Genomic DNA, 20,900 nt, shown 5'->3' with positions numbered 1-20,900 from the left:
AAATATTTGCCCTCTGGGAGCACTGTGTTTTAGCTACCTTCTTACCGAACACCATTGGCATTGTGCATCGGACCCCTTATTTCAGCACACAGGACAAGGACAGCATCTCCAGTTTGCTGTTCAACCTGATCAGATACTGGAATCCCTGTCCTGGCCTTCACCAGAGGGCAGATCTCCTTTCCCTCCAGGAACTGATTTCACTTGCTTTCCTGTTTGTTCTTATTGTTATTCTGAGACGTGTGTCAGAGGCTGAGAAGATGGAGTCAACCTGGAGGTAACTGAGGACATCAAGTGGCTTCAGACTGTCAGACCAGAAGTTTCAAACCCGCTTCCTTGTTTTTCTCTGGAGGTGATGGAATTTTCTGGCCGCCAGCTGGGACTGGAATAGACCAGTGCCAGAGAGGTGAAACATGGGAAAAGATATGGATATTGTTTATGAATGTTATTTAGTCATCTTAGCAGTAGATCTCATGATTTAGAAAACATTTCCTGGCTTTGAACACTTAACAATACAGCCTGCAGGCCTGTTAGAAATTGGGGTGTGTGTGGGGGGCATTCAGGAGAATAAACTCAGCTGGCTGGGAGGTTTGAGGTTGCTTGCTTCACCTTAGTGACTTTAGCTCTATGTTCTAGCATTGAGCTTACTCATTAATATATTTATTGACATTGATTGACTTTTTGAATATATATTTATCAGTAAACAGTGTGTACTGATCAATTCCAGCCTCCCTTATCCTCCTTCCTCCCAGCCCTCAGTTATCTCTTTCCTACATTAAGGATGAAAAAAAAATACAAAAGAAAAAAGGAAAAAAAAAAAGACTTCCCCATACAAGAGAGAACATGTTTGCTCATTTCACTAATGTAATGCTCTCTGGTTCCATCCATTTTGCTGTAATTAATTTTATGGCTGAATAGCACTGCATTATATATCTAAATATTATCTCTGTCTGTCAAACATCTATGTATTATGTATCGGTTATCCACAATTTATCTAATTTCATTTGTCCATTTGTCTGCTGCTGATTTTTTCTTAGCTGCTATGAATAGTTCTGCAGAAAATGTGGACAAGCATGTAACTCACCCCTCATGGACATGCATGTAACTCACCCCTCGCTTTCTCCCATCCCTTGGATATTTTCTCAGAATGGGAAGGCTGAGTCCTAGGGTAAATCTATTCACTGTTTTGAGGAATCTCCATATCGATTGTCCTAATTTACATTTCTTAACAGTGTACAACCGCACCTTTACTTCTGCATATACTTAGCAGCAGTTGTTATTGTTTTGATAACAGTCATTCTAATTGGGGTAAGATCTTAGATATCCTAGTTTTGAATTGAATTTTCCAAGTCACTAATCACATCAAACATTTTTCACACATCTAGTACCACTGTGTTTCCCCTTTGAGAAGTGTCTGTTCAGATCATTATTAGCTTGTTTCCCTGGCTCTTGAGCCATTGGGCTCCTTGGGTGTTTGGGTGCCAGCCCCTTGTCAGGTGAGTATTTGGCAAATGTCTCCTCTCATCCTTTAAGCTGCCTCTTCTGTATCACTTATTTCATTTGCTGTGCAGAAAGTTTTTACTCTGAGGTAACGCAATCTTTGCTGTTTTTTTTTTTTTTTTTTTTTAATGTGTGATTTTGGAGTCCTTTCTATATCAATGAGATGTTTGAGGCATTTCTTTCTTTATTTTCTTCTAGTAATTTGAGACTTTTCAGGTCTGATGTTTAGGACTTGGATAATTCTGAGATGGTTTTTGCACAAGGGTGAGAGTCGGGGGTCGAGTTCCAACCTTCAGTTCCCCCAGTGCTGCCTCCAGTGTGTGTTTTTGAAGCCTTTACTGAGAATCAGTTTGTCTCTGGGATGCCTGCTATGTCCCATTGGCCCTCGTGTCTGTTTGCAGACCTGGGCCGTGATGCTTGGTTACAATGGCTCTGTAATATGCCTTGAAATCAGGTATTGTGATGCCCCTGACCTTCTTTTTTTTTCACTACTTGGAGTCTTTGATGTTTTGTTTAATATAAAATTTAGAATTTTTTCTAACTCTGTGAAGAATATATTTGATGTTTCGATAGAGATTGCCTTGAGTCTGCAAATCACTTAAGATAGTATGCAGACACTTTAATAATAGGAATTATGCAAATCACTTAAGATAGTATACAGACATTTTAATAACATGAATTATTCCAATTCTTGCACATGAGATGCCTTCCTTTTTTCTGTGTGTCTTTGGTTTCTAATTTTCCTTTCATTTCCTTGGCTAAATTGATTTTTAAATATTTTATTTTATTGCTTTTGTTTATCTTTAAAAAAACTTTTGCTTCACTGATCTCTTATCTGTTTTTAGCTTCTATCTTATATATTTCTCCTCTGATCTTAGTTGTTTCTTTCCTTTGACTAATTTGGGTTTTTATTTACTCCCAGGTTATTGAGATGTATCGTTAGGTTGCATGTTTAAAATCTTTCTTTTATTTTGAAACGCTCCTCTGCCTTTGCTGTGTCCCATAAGTTTTGATAGATTATTTCTACTTATATAATTTTTAATTTCTCTTTGACGTCCTTAATGACCCATAGTGTATTCAGTAGCATCTTGTTAATTCTCAATGAATTCTGATGTTTGAGGTTGTTAATTTCTGGATGTATGTCCCTTGTGATCGGAAAAGATACTGATGTGATTTTGACTTGGGCTTGTTGAGATTCATTTTGAACCTAATGTATGATCTGTTTAAGGAAGCTCTATGTGCTGAAGAAAAGAAGGCATGTGCTGTAGTTGTGGATGAAATGTTCTGAACGTGCCTGCCTGTGATTGGCTTGAACACATTAATTAATGAGCTCGAACTCACCGATAATGTGTCAGTGCCACATTAGGGAAGAAATAAGAACATTTCCCTTCCGTGTCATTTAACTAAGAGCGAGCCCGGATTTGAATTCTCTCCTTCACTCTCTCCAGGTCAGCTATCTTGTCTGTCTGTAGCCCGAATCTGAAAGCATGCGTTCCTGAAAGCTGCCTTGTAAATCCGCCCCTGAACCACCACCACCCCCTCCACATCTGTCTGTCTGTCCTTGTGTGCCATCGTGTGTGTGTGTGTGTGTGTGTGTGTGTGTGTGTGTGTGTGTGTGTGTGTCTAACTCTGTGTCTGAGTGTCCCTAACAAAGGGCTTTACTCTGTTTTTTAAATGTACAGAAAGCATCACATAGGGAAGGAATAAGAGATAATTTGTAGAAATCTTTAACAGAGACCTACCAGGGATTAAGTCATTGACTCCAATTGACCCCAACTGACCCAGATAACTTAACCATTATTTATCAAGTAATATCCATATGTTGCATTCAATGTTTATAGTGGATGTCCATTCTACAAGACTGCTTTCAGCCTCTTTTTGCTATTTCCAACAAAGATTATCATAGCACACCTGCATTACTCTGGGTTAAGGTATTGTAGAGTATATAATTTACATTTACAACTATACATTAGCTTTGATTTTAAAAGCTGATTACATGGAAATACAAGGCATGAAAGGTTGGTTGTTTCATTGTTCTCTTAAAGGCAGGTTAAACAAAAAGACTGGTTCCAGTCTTAAGTGACCTGCAGGTGCACTAGTAGCTCTGACTGTGAGGTCCAACTGAAGTTCCAGTCTCTTGGAATGTAAGAAATACTTTATCATATTGCATTGCCATACCGATTAAGCCATTTGACCTAGAGTATAATGTAATTATTTTGTTGATTTTCTATTTGGATGATATATCCATTGATAGAAATGTGTATTTGGGTTCTCCCACTGGTTTTGTATTAGATGCTATCTTTTCCTTTACCTCTATTAATGATTATTTTATGGAATTTTGTGCATCTACACTAGTGTATACATACTTACAGCTGCTTATAGCCTTTGATTTTTTGAAATGACATTTATTTATTCATGGGGGGTGTGATGTAAGGTGATGTGGAGGTCGTAGGACAACACTTGAAATGGATTCTCTTTTTCCAGTGTTTGGTCATCTTAGAAGCCTGCTCTTTGACAGCTAGACATGTCAGTTCATGCCTATAATCTGAGCACTTAGGAGGCTGAGGCAGGGTTTTGAATTTAAGGCCAGCCTGGAATACATAGTGAGATTCCACTAAAAATAAATTTTCTGTTAGTCTAGTGAACATTCCCTTAAGTATGTCTTGGAGCTTCTTTCTTTCAGGGTTTAGAATTCTCTTTGTTTTATGACATTGACAGTTTGACTATAATAAGTTGGTGTGAGCATCTTTTCAGAACACATCTATTTGGGTCATTTGACTCTCCTGTATCTAGATGTTCAAATCTCCCCTGAGACGATGAAGTTTCCAGCCGTTATGTCATTTAATAGACTTTAAATGCCTTCATGTTTTTTTTTTTCTCTAGGCACTCCTGAGATGCGACATTTGTACATTTAACCATGTCCCAAAGTTCTTGAAGGCATTCTTCATCATTCCTCATCCTCTTCCTGTCCCTTCTCCTCCTACTTAGTCTTCTTCCTTATCTGATAGAGATCTTTCTGAGGACCTGTCTTGAGTTCAGATCTTTCTCTATTTGGTCTAGTTTGTTGTTGAGACTTGACTGTAGTTCTTAAATGACTTGTTGAACTCTGCGTCTCCAAGATTCCTGTCTTATTCCTTTTCAAGGTCTCTATTTCTTTGCTGAATTTTTTTTATGTCTTAGATTTCCTATTGTTTTTGTCTCTTTACTAGCATATATTCATTTTTAGAAAATGCTGGGTTGAATTTGAAAGTTTCACACACATATATTGTGTATTTTCATCATATTCTTTCCTCCCCAGTTTCCTCTATCCCACGGTACCCTCCTCTTCCCAAACAGTGTCCCTTCTACTTTCTTGTCATAGGTCTATGTCTACATTCTCAACTTCTCACACAGGGTCAAACACATAGTATTTGTTTTTCTGAGTCTGGCTTTATTTCACTTAACATGAAGATCTTCAGTCCATCCATTTTCCTACAAACAGCACAGTTTTGTTCTTTATCACTGAATAAAACTCTACTGTGTGCATGTACCACATTCTCTTCTGCTGAATTTCTCACTAATGTGATCTGTTGTTTTTCTGGTCTTGCTTTACTTACCTGTATTTTCTTGATTTTTATTCAGTTTCCTTATCATTTTTAACAAATTCTTTACCAGACATTTGATTACTGTTGTTTTCTTTAGAATCTAGTGCTAGGGAATTATGCATTTTCTTGGATCCACCATGTTGCCATATTCTTTTTCTCTCTAAATTAATTTTTGTTCCTACATTGGTATGTGGTATTGACTTTAGCTCTAGGGCACGACAGTGTAGTCTCTATTGCTTCTCTGCCTGTAATAAATGTTACAGGCACAACACATGGTATGGCAGAGTAAAAGAGACCCACCATCGAGCCAGGCATGGGGGCTCATGTCTTTAGTCTGGCACATAGGAGGCAGAGGCAGGTGATCTCTGAGTTTGAGGCCAGCCTGGTCTATAGAACTAATTCCAGGACAGCTAGGGCTACACAGGGAAAGCCTGTGTCGAGAAATCAAGAGAGAATGGGTGAGGGACCAAGAGAGGGAGAGAGAGAGAGAGAGAGAGAGAGAGAGAGAGAGAGAGAGAGAGAGAGAGAGAGAGAAGAGCTGCTGGTCATGTGCATGTGGGAATTTTTTGTGGCTCCAGCAGGTGTGGTATACACAGAATGGGTATGGATGTATACTGTGCAACCACTCCAACAACTGAAGTCATCATACTGTTGGGTGGGAAGGTAGCATGGAGCAGGGCAATGATAGAGCAGTGGTTCTCAACCTTCCTAATGCTGCAGCCCCTCATGTTGTGGTGACCCCCAACCATAAAATTGTTTTGTTGCCGCTCCATAACTGTAATTTTGCTACTGTTATGAAGTGTAATGTAAATATTTTTGGAGATAGAGGTTTGCCAAAGGAATCAGTACCCACGGTTGAGGGCTCTACAATACTTCTGGATTATGGGGGTGGGGCTGCGTACGTACTTTGGGCATTGTCTTCTGGCCCCAAAGGGAGGATAGAAAACATCAAACTCAGCACAGGGCTCATCCACTGGTGGAGACTGGGTGCTCAAGCACCCTCAGTCCTGGTACTGGCCTGAGTCCACATATGGCTGCACACTCCTTGTTTCCAGTGGATAAGCACTGTGGACTCAGTTCTGGAAGGTGAACTCTCCACCATTCTACCCCCTCCAGATGGGAGATGTCTGTCCCTACAGTGCTGGGTGTGGAGAAGTCTCAGATGCTAGGGTTACAGCGGCTGTGCTGGGTCACGTGGTCTGTGGGTCTGCAGTCCTTCCCTCCAGTGGAATGACTGTGGGCCCGGGGATGAAAGGGAACAGGGGCTTATATTCCCTCCAGCACTAGTAGACAGCAGCTCCCTCCTCGGCTGGGACCAAGCCATGAGAGCCTACGCTATGAGAGTTCAGGAGGAAATGGTGAGAATTCCTTTTTAAAAGCAAAGCTGCTGGGTAGGTTCCAGTTGGCTGCCCTAAATAATTTGTAAACCTGTGATGGCTAAGGAACTTCCCAGGAGCCAAGATTGCCAGCAGTGGCCGTCATGGTGTTTGCAAGGACACTTCTGTTCAAGTGGAATCCCCCCCCACCCTGGCTGGAAAGCCTAGTGGCACGTGATGGGATGCTTTATATTTCTCTCTGTATGTCATCCCAGGTCTTACAGAGTCTTTCAAGGGTTGACTGTTGGGTAGAGACTGTAGCTAGAGTTTTCCTGCCTTGCCCACAGTCAGGACAAATCTCTGTCACCCGCCAGTCCCACAGCCGCTCAGACCCAACCAAGTAAACACAGAGACTTATATTGCTTACAAACTGTATGGCCGTGGCAGGCTTCTTGCTAACTGTTCTTATAGCTTAAATTAATCCATTTCCATAAATCTATACCTTGCCATGTGGCTGGTGGCTTACTGGCGTCTTCACATGCTGCTGGTCATGGCAGCAGCTGGCAGTGTCTCTCTGCCTCAGCCTTCCGCTTCCCAGAATTCTCCTCTCTCCTTGTCCCACCTACTTCCTGCCTGGCCACTGGCCAATCAGTGTTTTATTTATTGACCAATCAGAACAATTTGACATACAGACCATCCCACAGCATAGAGACCTTGCTGAGGTCCAGGGTTTGAGGTCATGTGCCTCAAAGAGTGGCTGTTCAGCTCTCGCTTTGGCTCTTCCTTGTGGAAGAGGAGGTGAGTGCCAGGCACATCTGTGTGGCCATCTTGTTGGCTAAGACTATCTTCTTGACTTTGGAAGTGGGTCAACTTTTCTCTGAAAAAAGGTGATTGTAAACTCTAGGTGATAGTGTCTCTTGAGTATGGGAGGTCCTGGGAGGGACAGGGCTCTGAGGGTGAGGGATTTTGAGTTTCCAGAAACCTGTCCTCTCCTTCTCTGCTCTTTTGGGACCCTTCTAATATATATAGGGAGTGCTTATGGTATCTAGAGAACTCTGCAGAGACCATATTACACCTTTATATAAACTCAATGTTTTGGTAATAAAAAAAAAACACAAACAAATAAAAACAGGAACACATCTAGACTGTTGCTTTTTGCCCTAACTCCAACCAACCATTGTCTTTACCTAAATTCATAGGCAAGATCCAATACTTGACTATAGAATGAAGGCTCTATTAAACCCATGTAATTCGATTAAAAAAGTGCCTACTTGTTCTGCATATATTTCAGGTAGGTTCCTTAGCCAGAGGGCCTGAGATAGGAGGAACCCGAGTGATTTCTCCCACAGGGGAATGTCAAGAAGTGAGGGAAGCGATAGAGGGCAGGGCTCACAAAGCAAAGATGTGCTGTCAGCTGCTATAATAGTCTCAGCTTGATCGACAGCGGGCTCTAGATCATGAGTGTTAGCACCGAGTTCTGTTCTAGTCAGTCATTGGCTAGCCCTCTGGGTAAGCTGCTGCAGTTTCCTAGAGTTTTTGTACAAGGATAGGTACAAAATTCAATGGAAGGATGGGTCTGTATAGCCTATCAAAAGGAGAACCAACTGAATTTATTATATCTCCCATGTGCTAGGAACTGGGCCAGGTACCAGAGAGACAAAGATATAAAAGGTAGTCTCCACCATAAGAAACTCATGGAATAGTGCAGGAGATAAATGCAAAAATTGCAATTTCAGCAGGTTGCAGTTAAAGCTTGAGTAAGAGAAGCTCAGAGTGCCTTAGGACCAAAGAGGAGAGGAGGGGAGGGATCCCAGGTTAGGTTAGCCCCAAAGCAGACTCTGGTTGGAGATAAACATGCATGAACTTGATGACAAAGTGTTTTTGGATCGACCTCTGGGTAGAGGGAAGGAAAGAGAAGGAGGCTGATTGGGGGGAAAGGGTTTAGACTGTGATGTCATCTCAGTGACAGTCTCCACTAGACTCGGAGGTTCTGAAGGTGCTGGAGACTGTTTTCCAATAGCATTCATATCAACCAATGTCCACAGTCCTTGATTCAAGTGTCTGTCTCAGAGTCTACCATGGGCTATCCCACACATCACTTGGATTCATTCTGTCATGTAAAGCCAGGGAACCATATCAGAGTGGTCATTTTCCTTTACCTACTGATTCGCTGTAGATGCTTACTCCAACTAACACCCCTTCTTGCTTCAGTGGCCACCTGATGTCACAACTTACGCCAGCATGCCCCGGTGACCACCGTCATTTATTTATTGCCAAGAGGTGTACAAGGTAATCACATGGACACCCTCTTCGCATCTGCATTATCTATCCCATATCTAGCCACCCATGACCACGGAGGTTGAGTTGTGACTTGCCCTTTGCTTTTGGATCTGGCTGTTGGCAGCAACGAGGTCTGTCTTCAGAGGTCCCGTGGTATCTTGTGGAGAGAGGGTTCTGCAAACTCCGAGGTGCTGGCCTTGATGAGAGAATAACCCACATCTGCTGATGCAGAGGGCTCTAGTAGGTCTGGGAGTCAAGATACTTGATGGAATCAATGCAGGGTCCCAGTTTCGCACAGCAGTGTTCCGCTTTTATCTAACCAGAGCCTTTGCCGCATCAGAGCAAGCTTGTTGAGACTTTCTGAGCTTGGCTACTCTGGTGATTGGTTCATGGTGTGAGTCTCAACTTCCTCTGTCCTCCTGCTGTGGGAAATGAGGACAAAGGTCGTGACTAACACTAACCTTTCTGGGCTTGTCCTTCTGTAAAACTTCAAGCTTGTCAGTCAGTACCCAGTTCCGTTGTCCTCGTAGTTATATTGGCCCTCTGCTTTTTCTGGCTTAGGGTCTTACAGCAGGACTAGTATGTGCTCTGTCACAGCTGTACCATCCCAGTTCATAACCAACAGAACTTTAACATCACTGCCAGGGGTTTCTGGGCCCCACCTGTGAGCAGTGACACTCATCCCAATTGTCATTTCAGTTGAGGGCGATTCAACACCCAGTCCTTTCCAGAGTCGACCTTTTCAGGCTACTTCTAGTACCAGGTAGGTTCCATGGGAAGGTAAATCGGCGATGGAACTTAACGCGCAGGAGTGTTGTTAGGGGGAGCTTGGAGTCCAGCCTTGCCGAAGGCAAGGGAGCGGACTTGTGGAGATAAAGAATTTGAGCTGCTCTTCAGCACTAGTGAAAACCGTGGCTGCCCCTTTGAAGTGTTCTAATGAAGAGGGACCCCTCAGAGCTGTCCTAAGTTAGGGAAGACAAGGCTGTGTTTGGAGACATTTGTGCTGGGTCTGTGAGCCACCCTAGAAAGCAGGCGTGGTCTTTGGTGGGGCAGCTTTTTTGAGCAGGGTCAGTCTGTGAGGAGGAAGAGAATGTGAAGCATCATCATTGTATAGCAAGTTCACTGACCTGTGCTTTTCTTCCCCAAAGCATCCTTTTATGGTGAAAGCTACGTGGGACTCAGCATCACAGAAGTTTCCTCCGGGCTGTCTCTTCAATTGAGATTTCAAACCAGCAAGCCACAAGGCTTACTTTTTCTTGCAGCTGGGAAAATTGACTATTGCCTCATAGAACTTCTGTCAGGAATATTACAGGTATTATTGTTATTTTAAATCTTTAAACTATATAAGCGTTCCGTTACTAGAGAACACATATCAACAGAAAAAGAGAAGAAACCATTTCTCGCTAGAATAAAGTGATGTACCATTTATTTAGGGTGGATTGTCTTCCGGTTTTTCCAGCATGTCTTAAATATTCTGACCTTGTTATTTTTCACTTCAATATGTAACCCATAACTATAGAAGGTTTTCATGGCCAAATTCCTTCTCACTCTCTCTCTTTCCTTCCTCCACTCCCCCCCCCCCCGCTCCCCTCCCTCTCTGTCTCTATCCTTTCTCATGCAATAACAAAATGCCCGAGGCTGGGAAATTTATAAAGGACACAGACAATAGGTTCATTTCTGGGTGTGCGTGAGAGGATGATGGTAGAGCCTGCGTGGCTTCTGGTGAAGGCATCATGGTGGAGGGGGAAGAAGCAAGAGGACAGCCTGCTTTCTAACCCCCCACCCCCTCTTACATCACCAATCCACTTCCTTAAGAGAACTCACTCCGCCCAAAAGCATAGCCTTGACTCCTATTAACAACCTCTTTGAGGCCTCAGCACCCCTCGGCACTGCTGGGTTCAGGATTCAGGCCTCACCATGAGTTTTAGCGGGGTCAATCCATAGCACCTCCATCCCCCCAGTGAAGCACTACGAGATGAACATCTTGACGAGGTTCACTAATTATGGCTCTTGTCTCTTTTAGGTGAAAATAAATTTGGGTGCGGGTGAACCGATCCTCCTTTCTGAACAAAGACTTCGTGTGGACGATTTGGTTTGGCATTCATTGGAACTGGACTATGGCAAGGATAATGTTTTCTTGGTTATTGATAAGCATTATGAGACAACTGGCCAGCTTCGTCGGGGGACGCACAACTTCACATTTCACCATGGAGTCTATGTAGGAGGTCGTGGGGGACTCAGCGTCCCTTACCTGGACAGCAAGACCCCCAACTTCCGAGGATGCATAGAGGGTGTGGTGTTTAACCAGAGGGAGATCCTCACATCGCTTCGGCCTTACCCTGGTTTTAAGAAGGTTTATGAGGTGTCCCTGGGATGCAGCGAGGAGTTTTTTGCTGGGAAGAATGAAGCTATTAGCTTTTTCAGCTCTAGGTCCTATGTCGCCTTTCCAGAATGGAGGGTACAAGGGGAAGGGACACTGAGATTCGCTGTGCAAACTGGGACCCAACAAGCCATGCTTTTATTTCAGTCAGGCAGAGGAGGAGATTTTGTTGCCTTGGAAATACACGAGGGTCGACTGAAGGCTCACGTCGGAAGGGGAGAAACAAAAACTCAGCTTTCGTCCCTCACCTTGGTCAGTGACCACAAGTGGCACGTTGTTCAGCTCCGAGTCACGAGGAGGCATCTGGACCTCGTGGTAGACGAACACGGGGTAAGCGGCACACTGCCTCCGCAAAGCCAAGCGTTGGTCTCTGAAGGCCCCCTGTTCGTGGGAGGTCTGGATCACCGGATGTGGGAAACAGGGCGGGGGCGAGGCCTTGTGTCTGTGCCTGGGAAATCTGCTCGAGGCATCTCTCTGAAAGGATGCCTGAGAGCCTTGGAAGCAAACTCGGAAAAGAGGGCACTGAGGGATGCACTTGTTTCCAAAGACATTGCCGCTGGGTGCACAAGCGACAGCGTCCATGGTACAAATCCTTCTGTGACTGCAGAAGGCTGGTTTCAGCCGGAGCCATCCCCGTCCACTGCGGTTCCCAGTACCGGTTCCCCTCTGGGAAATCAAAGTGGCAGTTTTCTGGTTTTGAATAAGTTGGAAGTCCAAGAAGGTGGACGGGCCTTACTGGGACAAAAGCATATCAAGGTGAATGTGGACTTTATGGATCTGGGTATCAACGATTCTCAGATACTGTTTCAAATACAGGAAATGCCAGCTCACGGTTTCCTTCAGATAGACGTTTGGTCTGCACAAGAAAAGGAGAGGACTTTTACTCTGTTAGATTTGAGGCATGGGAAAGTGTGGTATGTCCACGATGGTTCGGAAGAGCCTACAGATTCTTTTACATTTTGGGTTTTTTCTAGTAGCAAGAAGGCGGTGCCATCCCAGCTGCAGGATCCCATCCCACATGTTTTGAACATTATTGTCATTCCAGTGAATGACCCCCCCTACCTTAAGCTCCCAGAAGGACACTTGCTTCTTTTCGAGAACTCAAAGAAACAACTGACCCCCAATGTGGTACAGGTGTCAGACCCCGACACAGAGTCTCAGCATCTCAGACTTTCAGTTCTCAGCAACTTCAATGCAGATGCTGGGTTTTTAGAAAGTGCCCACGACCCTGGGAGAGCCATCAATGGTTTTACACATGTGGATTTACAAGAAGGCAACATTTTCTACGTGCACAGGGGTCACCGGAACTCTCGGATTGTTCTGAGAGCAACCGACGGTGAGCTGGTTAGCAATACCGTGGTGTTGCGTGTCATGGCTGTTCCTTAGGACTTTGAAGTGGCAGGTAGGAATGGCGTGGTGGTGCCACAGGGTGGTATGGTTCTGATCACGAAGAGCGACTTGTCAGTGAAGGTAAATGGTGAACAACATGAGTTGGACACTCGCTATGATATCACCCGTCCACCTCAGTTTGGCCAAATTCAGCATCGGGGATCCAAAGGGGAATGGAAACAGGTTAGTAGCTTTTTTCAGCGCTCCGTTGACCAGGGTCGGATTCGATACTATAGTTCATTCAAAGAACTGCAGCAAGAAAATGTTACAGATCACTTTAAATTTAAAGTTAGCATCGAAGGAAGGGTAAGCAAAGAGCTCCTGTTTCCGGTGACTGTTCAGTGGCTGAAACTGACACTTCTGAAGAATAGTCCTCTAGAGATTAGCAGTGCAAACAAGAAAATATTGGATTCTGATCATCTGCAGGCTGCAACAGAGGGTGTGGAAGTAGCTGAGAGGGAACTCTATTTCAAGTTACTGATCCCACCTAAGAAAGGAAACTTGCTACTCGGCAATGAAGTTCTTAAAACAAGTTCAGTTTTCAGTCAAAAAAATATTACAGACTCCAAGGTAAGCTATGAACCTCAGGGGAGGCCCAGGGAACACTCACAGGATACTTTTAGTTTTTCAATTGTTGTAGAACACATTGAGTCAAAAAACTATACTTTCAGGATAAACCTTAAGGCAGAAAAGACACATATTATTTTAACCAACACCGGATTATTTGTAAAAGAAGGAGAATGGACATTAATTTCAAAATCGGAATTGTTTGTTCAAACATCGGACAATCATGTCTTCCAGTATGAAGTCACCAAGATTCCTCAGCATGGGGAACTGAAACTGCTCAGCTCTTCCCCTTCTCGGGGAAGTGACAAGAGCATCACCGGATTCACAGATGGAGACATAGAGGGTGGGAGGCTGATATATGTTCACGATGACTCTGAGACCCAGCATGACGAATTCATCGTTCTGGCCTCTGCCACAGAGCCGGGCCAACAGGGAGGAGTCAGAAGTCTTGACTCCGAGCACATGCCTGCAGAAATCAAAGTCAGCGTTTCTGTTGAGCTGAAGAATGATGAGAAGCCAGTGCGAGTGGTGGATAAGGTCTTTCATGTTGTGCGGGATAGCCAGCGCTTACTGACGCTAGCAGATCTCTGCTACCATGACCCGGACTTAGATTTTGATGATGGGCAGTTGCTCTACACTCGGCGTGGCATACCAAACGGAGATTTGGTGAAAGCCAGCGACCCGACTCAGAAGCTTTACCAGTTCAGACAAGAGGACCTCCAGGAAGGGCGTGTGCTCTTCAGGCACCACGGCCCAGACTCTGCCCGATTCCTGCTGTTTGTGACGGATGGTGTCCATTACACGTCATCCCTCTTGGAGGTCCGTGTGTCAGAGGCCTATGTCCACATAGTCAACAACACCGGGCTGCTCGTGCGCAGAGGGAGAGACAGCTGTCTCACCACAGCCAACCTGAGCGTCACCACAAACCAAGATGTCAGAACGGACCGTGAATTTGAATTCCATATCTTGCAACCCCCCAAACATGGCAGGATTCTGGTCAACAATTCTGTCTTCCACTCATTTTCCCAGCATGACCTGAAGCAGGGACACGTGATTTACAGGCACGATGGCGATGGGAGCTTTGATGTGTTTAACTTGACAGTGAAAGTTAAAGACGCCTACTTAGATGTGAGCATTTGTGTTCAAGTGTCCTTGGAGAGTCACCAACGTGACCCTCAGATTCTGCACACCAGGACCCTTATAGTTGAAGAAGGAAAACCAGTAAAACTGAGCAGTGGAAGGCTCCAGGTAGGTGTCATCCAAAGCACTGGGCATTCTTATTGGCTTAGACTACTCGGGGCTAATAATCTATGTGTTTACTTCTGAGAATGCCTTCTCTGTCTCTCTGTCTCTCTCTTTCTCTGTGTGTTTCACGGTACTGGGAATAGCTCTAAGCTATGTGAGTGCACACACTTTTATACATATTTATATGCCACTGAGATGAAAAGTCAGGAGGTTTGGAATTTGATTCTGCCAATTTTCCCACACTTGGAAATAAAGTCTGCACAATGTTAAGGCTGTGTTTACATACACATTCATGTGTGTGCCCATGCTTAGTGTAGTATGAAGTACGACTATGGGAAGGGAAGTATATATTATGATAAATTAAATGCTTTTTATTTTTATTTGTTGCTAACAGCAGTTCTAGCAACATTACATTCAACATGGGTTAATTTTTGATGGGAGGAAGTAGTAATTTAACAGACGTAAAAAGGATTCCCCCAAACAGCTTAAGGCATCATTGCACAGTCTCCTTATTTCTGGATGTGGCCTTGTTTAGTTTCCTGAAAACGATGGGTAAAACTGATCTAGACCAGTGGAGCAGTACCAGTGTGAGAACAGAGCCACGACTTTCCCTCAGATGCCTACCTTGAAATTTCTAGGAGGCAGTCCTGGGATCAGTGTGACTGGGCTGTTGTTTTTAGGGGAGTCTCCTATAGAGTATAGGATGGGCAAGCAGTATTTTTAACAGTTGGCCGGACACACAGGCAGTTCTGACCCTGTGTTCAGGACTACAGGCAGCTTTCCAAGTGTGACCAGCAATATCAGAGATGAGTTTGAGCTAGAATCAGTTTGGTAAATACCGAGTCTTGACTAAGGGAATAGAAGGCACCAGCTTTTCACATTTTTTTTTTTTCAAGCTTAGGGAGTTAGTATGTTTCACCACGAGGGGGCATGGTCCCTCTTGCGAGTGTAAATCAGTTGCAGATACAGTCTCTAAATGGCCTTTGCTGAATCAATGAAATGACAGTGCATAGGAACTGCTGAGCTAGTGAAAGCAGAACACTAAACAGGGAAAAAGCGCTTTCCTCTAAGGTTGTGAAATTTCAGCGACGCCACTATTCTTCCTCAAACCATCTTTGATTCCTTCTCTTTATAATTCCTCCACCATGGTGCTAGGGATGCGAGGCAAGCCTCCAGCCCTTCCCTTATAACACTGAATTCTTTGACCTTAATTTTTAGAATATTCAGAGTTTTTACTGCTGTGTGGGAATACTTCATAGTTACTCAAGGGCTATTAACTTTGTGTGTGTGTGTGTGTGTGTGTGTGTGTGTGTGTGTGTGTGTGTGTGTGAGAGAGAGAGAGAGAGAGAGAGAGAGAGAGAGAGAGAGAGAGAGAGAGAGAGAGAGAGAGAGAGAGAGACACGGACACGGACGGACGGGCAGACGGACAGACTGTCTAGGGCTGATATTCCAAATACTGGCATGGGCCCTAGGTCAGACCTGGCTTTGAGCTGTGTAACAACCCTGATTGTAACTTAGGCTACTTGTCAATATTAAGTGAAATCATTTGGTTCATCAACAGCTTTGACTCTGATAGTTCTTTCTGTGTTTTTCTTCTGGTGTTGTGTTTGTAAACACAAGGCTGGGGATGAGGACGAAATGCCTCCGGAGACAGTGTTCGTAGTCAGAACTCCACCAGTGCATGGATACCTCGAAAAATCTCCAGCAGAAGACGGCAGCATGGGTACAGATGGGAAGTTTCCTCTGAGCTTCACCCAGCAGGATATTGACAATGGCGATGTCCTTTATGTACAGACTGCTCCCGGCCAACCAAAGGATCAGTTCACCCTCGATGTGACCAAGGACTCCCACTTTGTAAGGAAAATGGAAGTGCATTTGGATATCATCCCTGAGTGGATACCTCTGGAGGTACAGAATTTCACAGTTCGAGAAGGGGGCTCCAAAGCACTTCTACAAGACCACCTCAGAATTCCAAGCAAGTATTTTGAGAGTCTTGACTGTGAATTTGTTCTCCTGGAACCACCAAAGCACGGTTATATTGAAAGTTCCAATTTTCCAAGAGTAAAGCTAATGAAATTTTCCAGGAAACAGGTAATAAATCTCAGTTAATATATTTGAGTGTGTTGTGCCAGAGGTGGGTTGGAACTGGCTCTTTGTCATTTAGACTCACAGGCTTTAGGGTGATGGGACCTTGGAGTCCAGCTTCCCACAAGATGCTAGAAGCTTGTCTCTAGTGTCCCACAGTGTTAACATTGCCTAAACATCTTCAGTGATGCTGATGCCGTATTTACTATTTCCTGAGATGGGCCTCTGTAGTTTAAAAACATTTCAACATTTCTTTTCACTGACGTGAATTTGGAAACTCTTAGATCCTGGCTCTGCCGAAACTGCAACGTGAGAGGCATTATTCCCCTCGTAAACTCTCTAACTATGTGACAGAAAGATTATCAGATGCCCTTGAATTTTTTCTTTTTCATTTTTGCTTTCTCCTAGTCTCCTGACTTTTGACTGTACACCGTGAATTGACTGTGCCATCGGCACTAATGCCTACCTCTGCAAGAGCACTCTGCTCCTCTCCTTGATACCAGGAACACTCAGCTATTTTGTCTTTGGTGAACATTTTTCATTCACCTACCCCTCCATCCAGTCACCAGGTGTTTTACAAAGACCGTGCTGTCTGCTAAACATGGGGCCACCGGGGTCCAGAGTGACTCAGTCCTGGCAATCAGCTCTTCTGGCATCCAGATATGAAAGCAGATAAAATAACCAAAGTCAACTCAAGGTTGCTATCTCATTTCTTTGCTTTGGTATTATCGTTAGACTTTGCTTTCTTACGGGAATAAATTAATGATTTCTACCATTTTTTCTTTCATTTTGAAAATTCACCTGCAGATCCCCTTTATAAAGCCCTAGCAACACAGACTCTTTTGGTTGGAAACCACAAACAACTTCCCACCATGTTTGCCTGCCTTCGCCTCTCCAGCTAAAAACATATGCGTGTTGCTTCATTTTGCCTTTAAGAATTCCAGGTTGGCGCCTGGAGAGTTGGCTCAACCGTTAAAAGCACTGATTGCTCTTGCAGAGGACCCAGGTTCAGTTCCCAGCACTCACGTGGTGGCTCACAACCATCTGTAAATCTAGTTGTAAGGGATCTGACATGGCTACCAGGCATGCAAGTGGTGCCCAGACATACATACAGGCAAAACACCCAATCATAAAAGTAAATAAAAATTTGAAAATACAAGTTACGGGATTCTTAATGGATTCAAATCCACTTCCTAAAGGCTTGCTCTGTTTCAGTCATGATGTGTTACCATGGTACCCGAAACATACTCCTTGCCTCAGGAAATGCAGTGGAGGAGCCAGATGCTCCATCTTTAATTGGGATGCTCTCTTCTGGTCTCTTATGTTGTATTTTCACAGTAGTGTTGTAGGAGCATAGAGCTGGCCTGCACAATTCTAACTGGAGGGCCGAGAGAAGGTCGTAAGTCACTCTTTGCAAAGGGATGATGTTCAATCTAGACTTTGAGGAGTTAGATAAAGAACACAGAAGTAACAGATCAGGAACCAGAGAAGGGCCGTGCAGGCTCCGAGTGTGGAGGCCTGAGAGACGAGAGGCCATCTGGCTGGCTGAGGAGAGTACTCCACAGGCCGAGGAAGGGCAGAGTTTGCTTGGGGCTACATTTGGGGGGTCCCTTCCTCTGTGCATAGGAGGTGTAGTCTACATCAACTGTCAAGGAGGCTAGACTTACCCAAGTATCATTAGGAAGCCATGAAGAAACAGGATGCAGAGGGTAGAAGAACAGTTTCTCCCTCTGACCCAGGGAAGACGACTGTTCGTTCACATCTCTCTCATGGCTTCCATCTCAAAGGCCAGAAAACCCACCCAGAGCAGCCATCTGCTCTGGTGTAAGTTGAATCAAGTACCCTTAATCTCACATACTCTGGGTCCTGTCTGAGTCAAGTCAGTGACTGCCATGTTCATAAGAGGAAGGTTTGTTGAAATCTGTGTATAGAGACGTGCTTGTTCCCTGGGGCATCTGTGTTTTCACTCAGCCTGTTCTCAGACATGTGATAAGGTCGTGTGTCCCTGTTGGGCAGGTGATTCCTTACACTGTCTCTTTATATGTAAGCCCTGTATTCTCTAGGTTTTGAGAATATCACTTAAAGTAACACTAATTCTATGTGTCTGTGGCCTTCAGGGTCTTGGTGGAGAGACCCTGGCTTCATTTGTTCAATAAGAAGTTTGTGAATGTCTTGTGTCAGGGCTTCTAGAGTTAGGTGTAGTCTGATGAGTCTTTCCCACCCGCCTGTTCCCTAATAACCAGTCAGAGGCTTAATATTAATTATTAACTGTTTGGCCTATGGCTCGGGCTTCTTGCTAGCTAGCTCTATCATCTTATATTAACCCATTTCTATTTTTTTTTAATTTATTTACTTTTTTTTTTTTTTATTTTATGTGCATTGGTATTTTGCCTGCAGGTCAGATCTTTGAGTTACAGACAGTTGTTAGCTGCCATGTGGGTGCTGGGATTTGAACCTGGGTTCTTTAGGGAGAGCAGTCAGTGCCTTTAACCATTGAGCCATCTTTCTAGCCCCAAACCCATTTCTATTAATCTATATTTTGCCATGTGGCCGTGGCGTTACCAGTCTGCTGGCATCTTGTTCCTTGGGCAGCTGGATGCGTCTCCTTGACTCTGTCTTTCGTCTCCCTGTATCTTTGTTTAGATTTCCCGCCTGGCTATAACCTGTCTTGCCATAGGCCAGAGCAGCTTTGTTATTAACCAATGGTAGCAACACATATTCACAGTGTACAGAAAGCCCATCCCACAGCAGTTAGGTGATGAGGACACAGTGGTGAATTAATCAGGCAGTAACTCTGTCATGTGGAGTTCCCGGGATGAGGGAACAAGGGAGGCAGAGAGGCAAGAAACATGTGAAATACACAGCAGGTTTTATGAAGGTTATTCGTACTGTAAGAAAAATATAAACCAGAAAAGGAAGCTAGGAAGGGCTGGGCCCTTAATCTGATCAGCAGATATTTTTTCTGGCTTTCAAAAGATAGGAATAGACAGCTTTCAGCCAAATATTATTAAATGGTATGCAATTTGGGGACAAATTCCTCATTAAAGGGTGTGTCATTTGGGGGAAGTGATGTATTTCTCCAGGAAAAGTGTCCCGGAAGTGAGCACAATCAATGTCCCTAAAGTGCTTTCACTTCTGAATTCTCTCAGCTTCTGATCAGTCCTTCTCATTGTTTGTTCTGGAGTAGCTTAACACCGTGTTGTCTAGGAACCTGAGGTTAGGCCCGTTGTCTGGAATCTTCTACCCACGGAACTCCAGAAAGTCTCATCGCACCTGTGTATGGGTGGCCATGGTTTTCCCTGGAGGGAACTGGACTTTTCACTCCTTGTCAGAAACACCCCTGTAAGATCAAAAGACTTTGTTCAAAGGGAAGTGCGCCACGGGAGTGGGCAAAGTTGGACTGCTAAAATTTTTGGCTGAATTTTGTCAAAACAAACACAGCCCCAGAGACTTGTTCAGAATTCCAACAACTCCTTTGGGGCATTGGAAGTTCTTGCCATTGTGTTTCGGTCACAGACTCACTGAAGCTAAATTCAGTCTGGCTTGAACATGCGTGCTCTTGATCTCTGATGCTGACCTGTAATCATCAGTGTTTCCAGTAGTCAAGTTTGAAAGGGGAAAGGAATTCCATCAGATTTTTGGTTTCTACCTATCAAAGAGGAATAACTAAACCACGCAGTGACCATTGCAGAACCGAAATAAAAATGATGGAATCTAACAGGGATAAAAATAAATATTACAACTGCTATATCACTGTGAAAGAGATCTTCTGTGGTAGAATACTCTGATCGTCATGTACTCTGCCATAGTCTGTCTACAGGAGATAGATGTATGTTAACTTAAGAGGTACATGATTTATTAGGAAAGTGAGGGCTCATGATCAGGAAGTACAGGTTGTCCTAGTTACATATCTGTTGCTATGACAAAGTACCCCAACAAAAAGTGGCTTAGAAAGGGGTTTGTTTCTGCTCACAGCTGCAGGTCACAGTCCATCACAACAGAGGAGCCACAGTGACAGGAACTTACATCACATCCGTAATCAAGAGCAGAGGGAAATAAACACATGCATGCTGCTTGCTCACTTGCGCATGTTTAGCTCTATTTCTTGATTCTTAAATAGTTCAGGACCCCCTGCCTAGGGAATGGCACTACCCACTGTAGGCTGACTCTTCCTACATCAGTGAACTTAATTGAGACAAGCCCCCAGGGACATACCCACAGGCCAACACAATGGAGACAATCCTCCTTGAGATGCTCTTTTCAGGTGAATCTAGATTGTCTCAAGTTGACAATTAAAACTTACCATCACACATAACCTCAAACATGGAAAACAATTAAGGAAACACTGCCTTCTTAGCTCAGAAAATATGTTTAGCGGAACTTAATAGTTTCACTGATCTATGTGTTCCCAAGGAAGAGAAATTAAACCCTATGGGAGCCTAAATCTAACCGTTTGAATTGTCAAATAAAAGAATCAAAACCTTCACAATGTAGTCACTTTAAATAAGCAAGTAGAACTTGAACTTTATTGTGCGGTCCTGCTGGTAGGAAGGTGGG

At 44.0% G+C, this 20,900-nt stretch overlaps 1 protein-coding gene across 1 annotated transcript in view; it reads left to right on the top strand.

The window, feature by feature from the left end:
- The window catches only part of LOC102922391 (chondroitin sulfate proteoglycan 4-like), a 69,646-nt gene that overhangs the window by 7,484 nt on the left and 41,262 nt on the right, over window positions 1-20,900 (top strand). Inside the window, 3 exon segments of the mRNA XM_042261545.2 lie at window positions 9,826-9,989; window positions 10,701-14,261; window positions 15,879-16,349. Of these exon segments, the coding sequence (XP_042117479.2) occupies window positions 9,826-9,989; window positions 10,701-14,261; window positions 15,879-16,349 (4,196 nt within the window).

The sequence above is a fragment of the Peromyscus maniculatus genome, chromosome 15, assembly GCF_049852395.1.
Source record: "Peromyscus maniculatus bairdii isolate BWxNUB_F1_BW_parent chromosome 15, HU_Pman_BW_mat_3.1, whole genome shotgun sequence".
Classification (NCBI taxonomy): domain Eukaryota; kingdom Metazoa; phylum Chordata; class Mammalia; order Rodentia; family Cricetidae; genus Peromyscus; species Peromyscus maniculatus.
The sequence above is the reverse complement of the archived record's forward strand: the minus strand, read 5'-3'. Positions and strand labels throughout refer to the sequence as shown.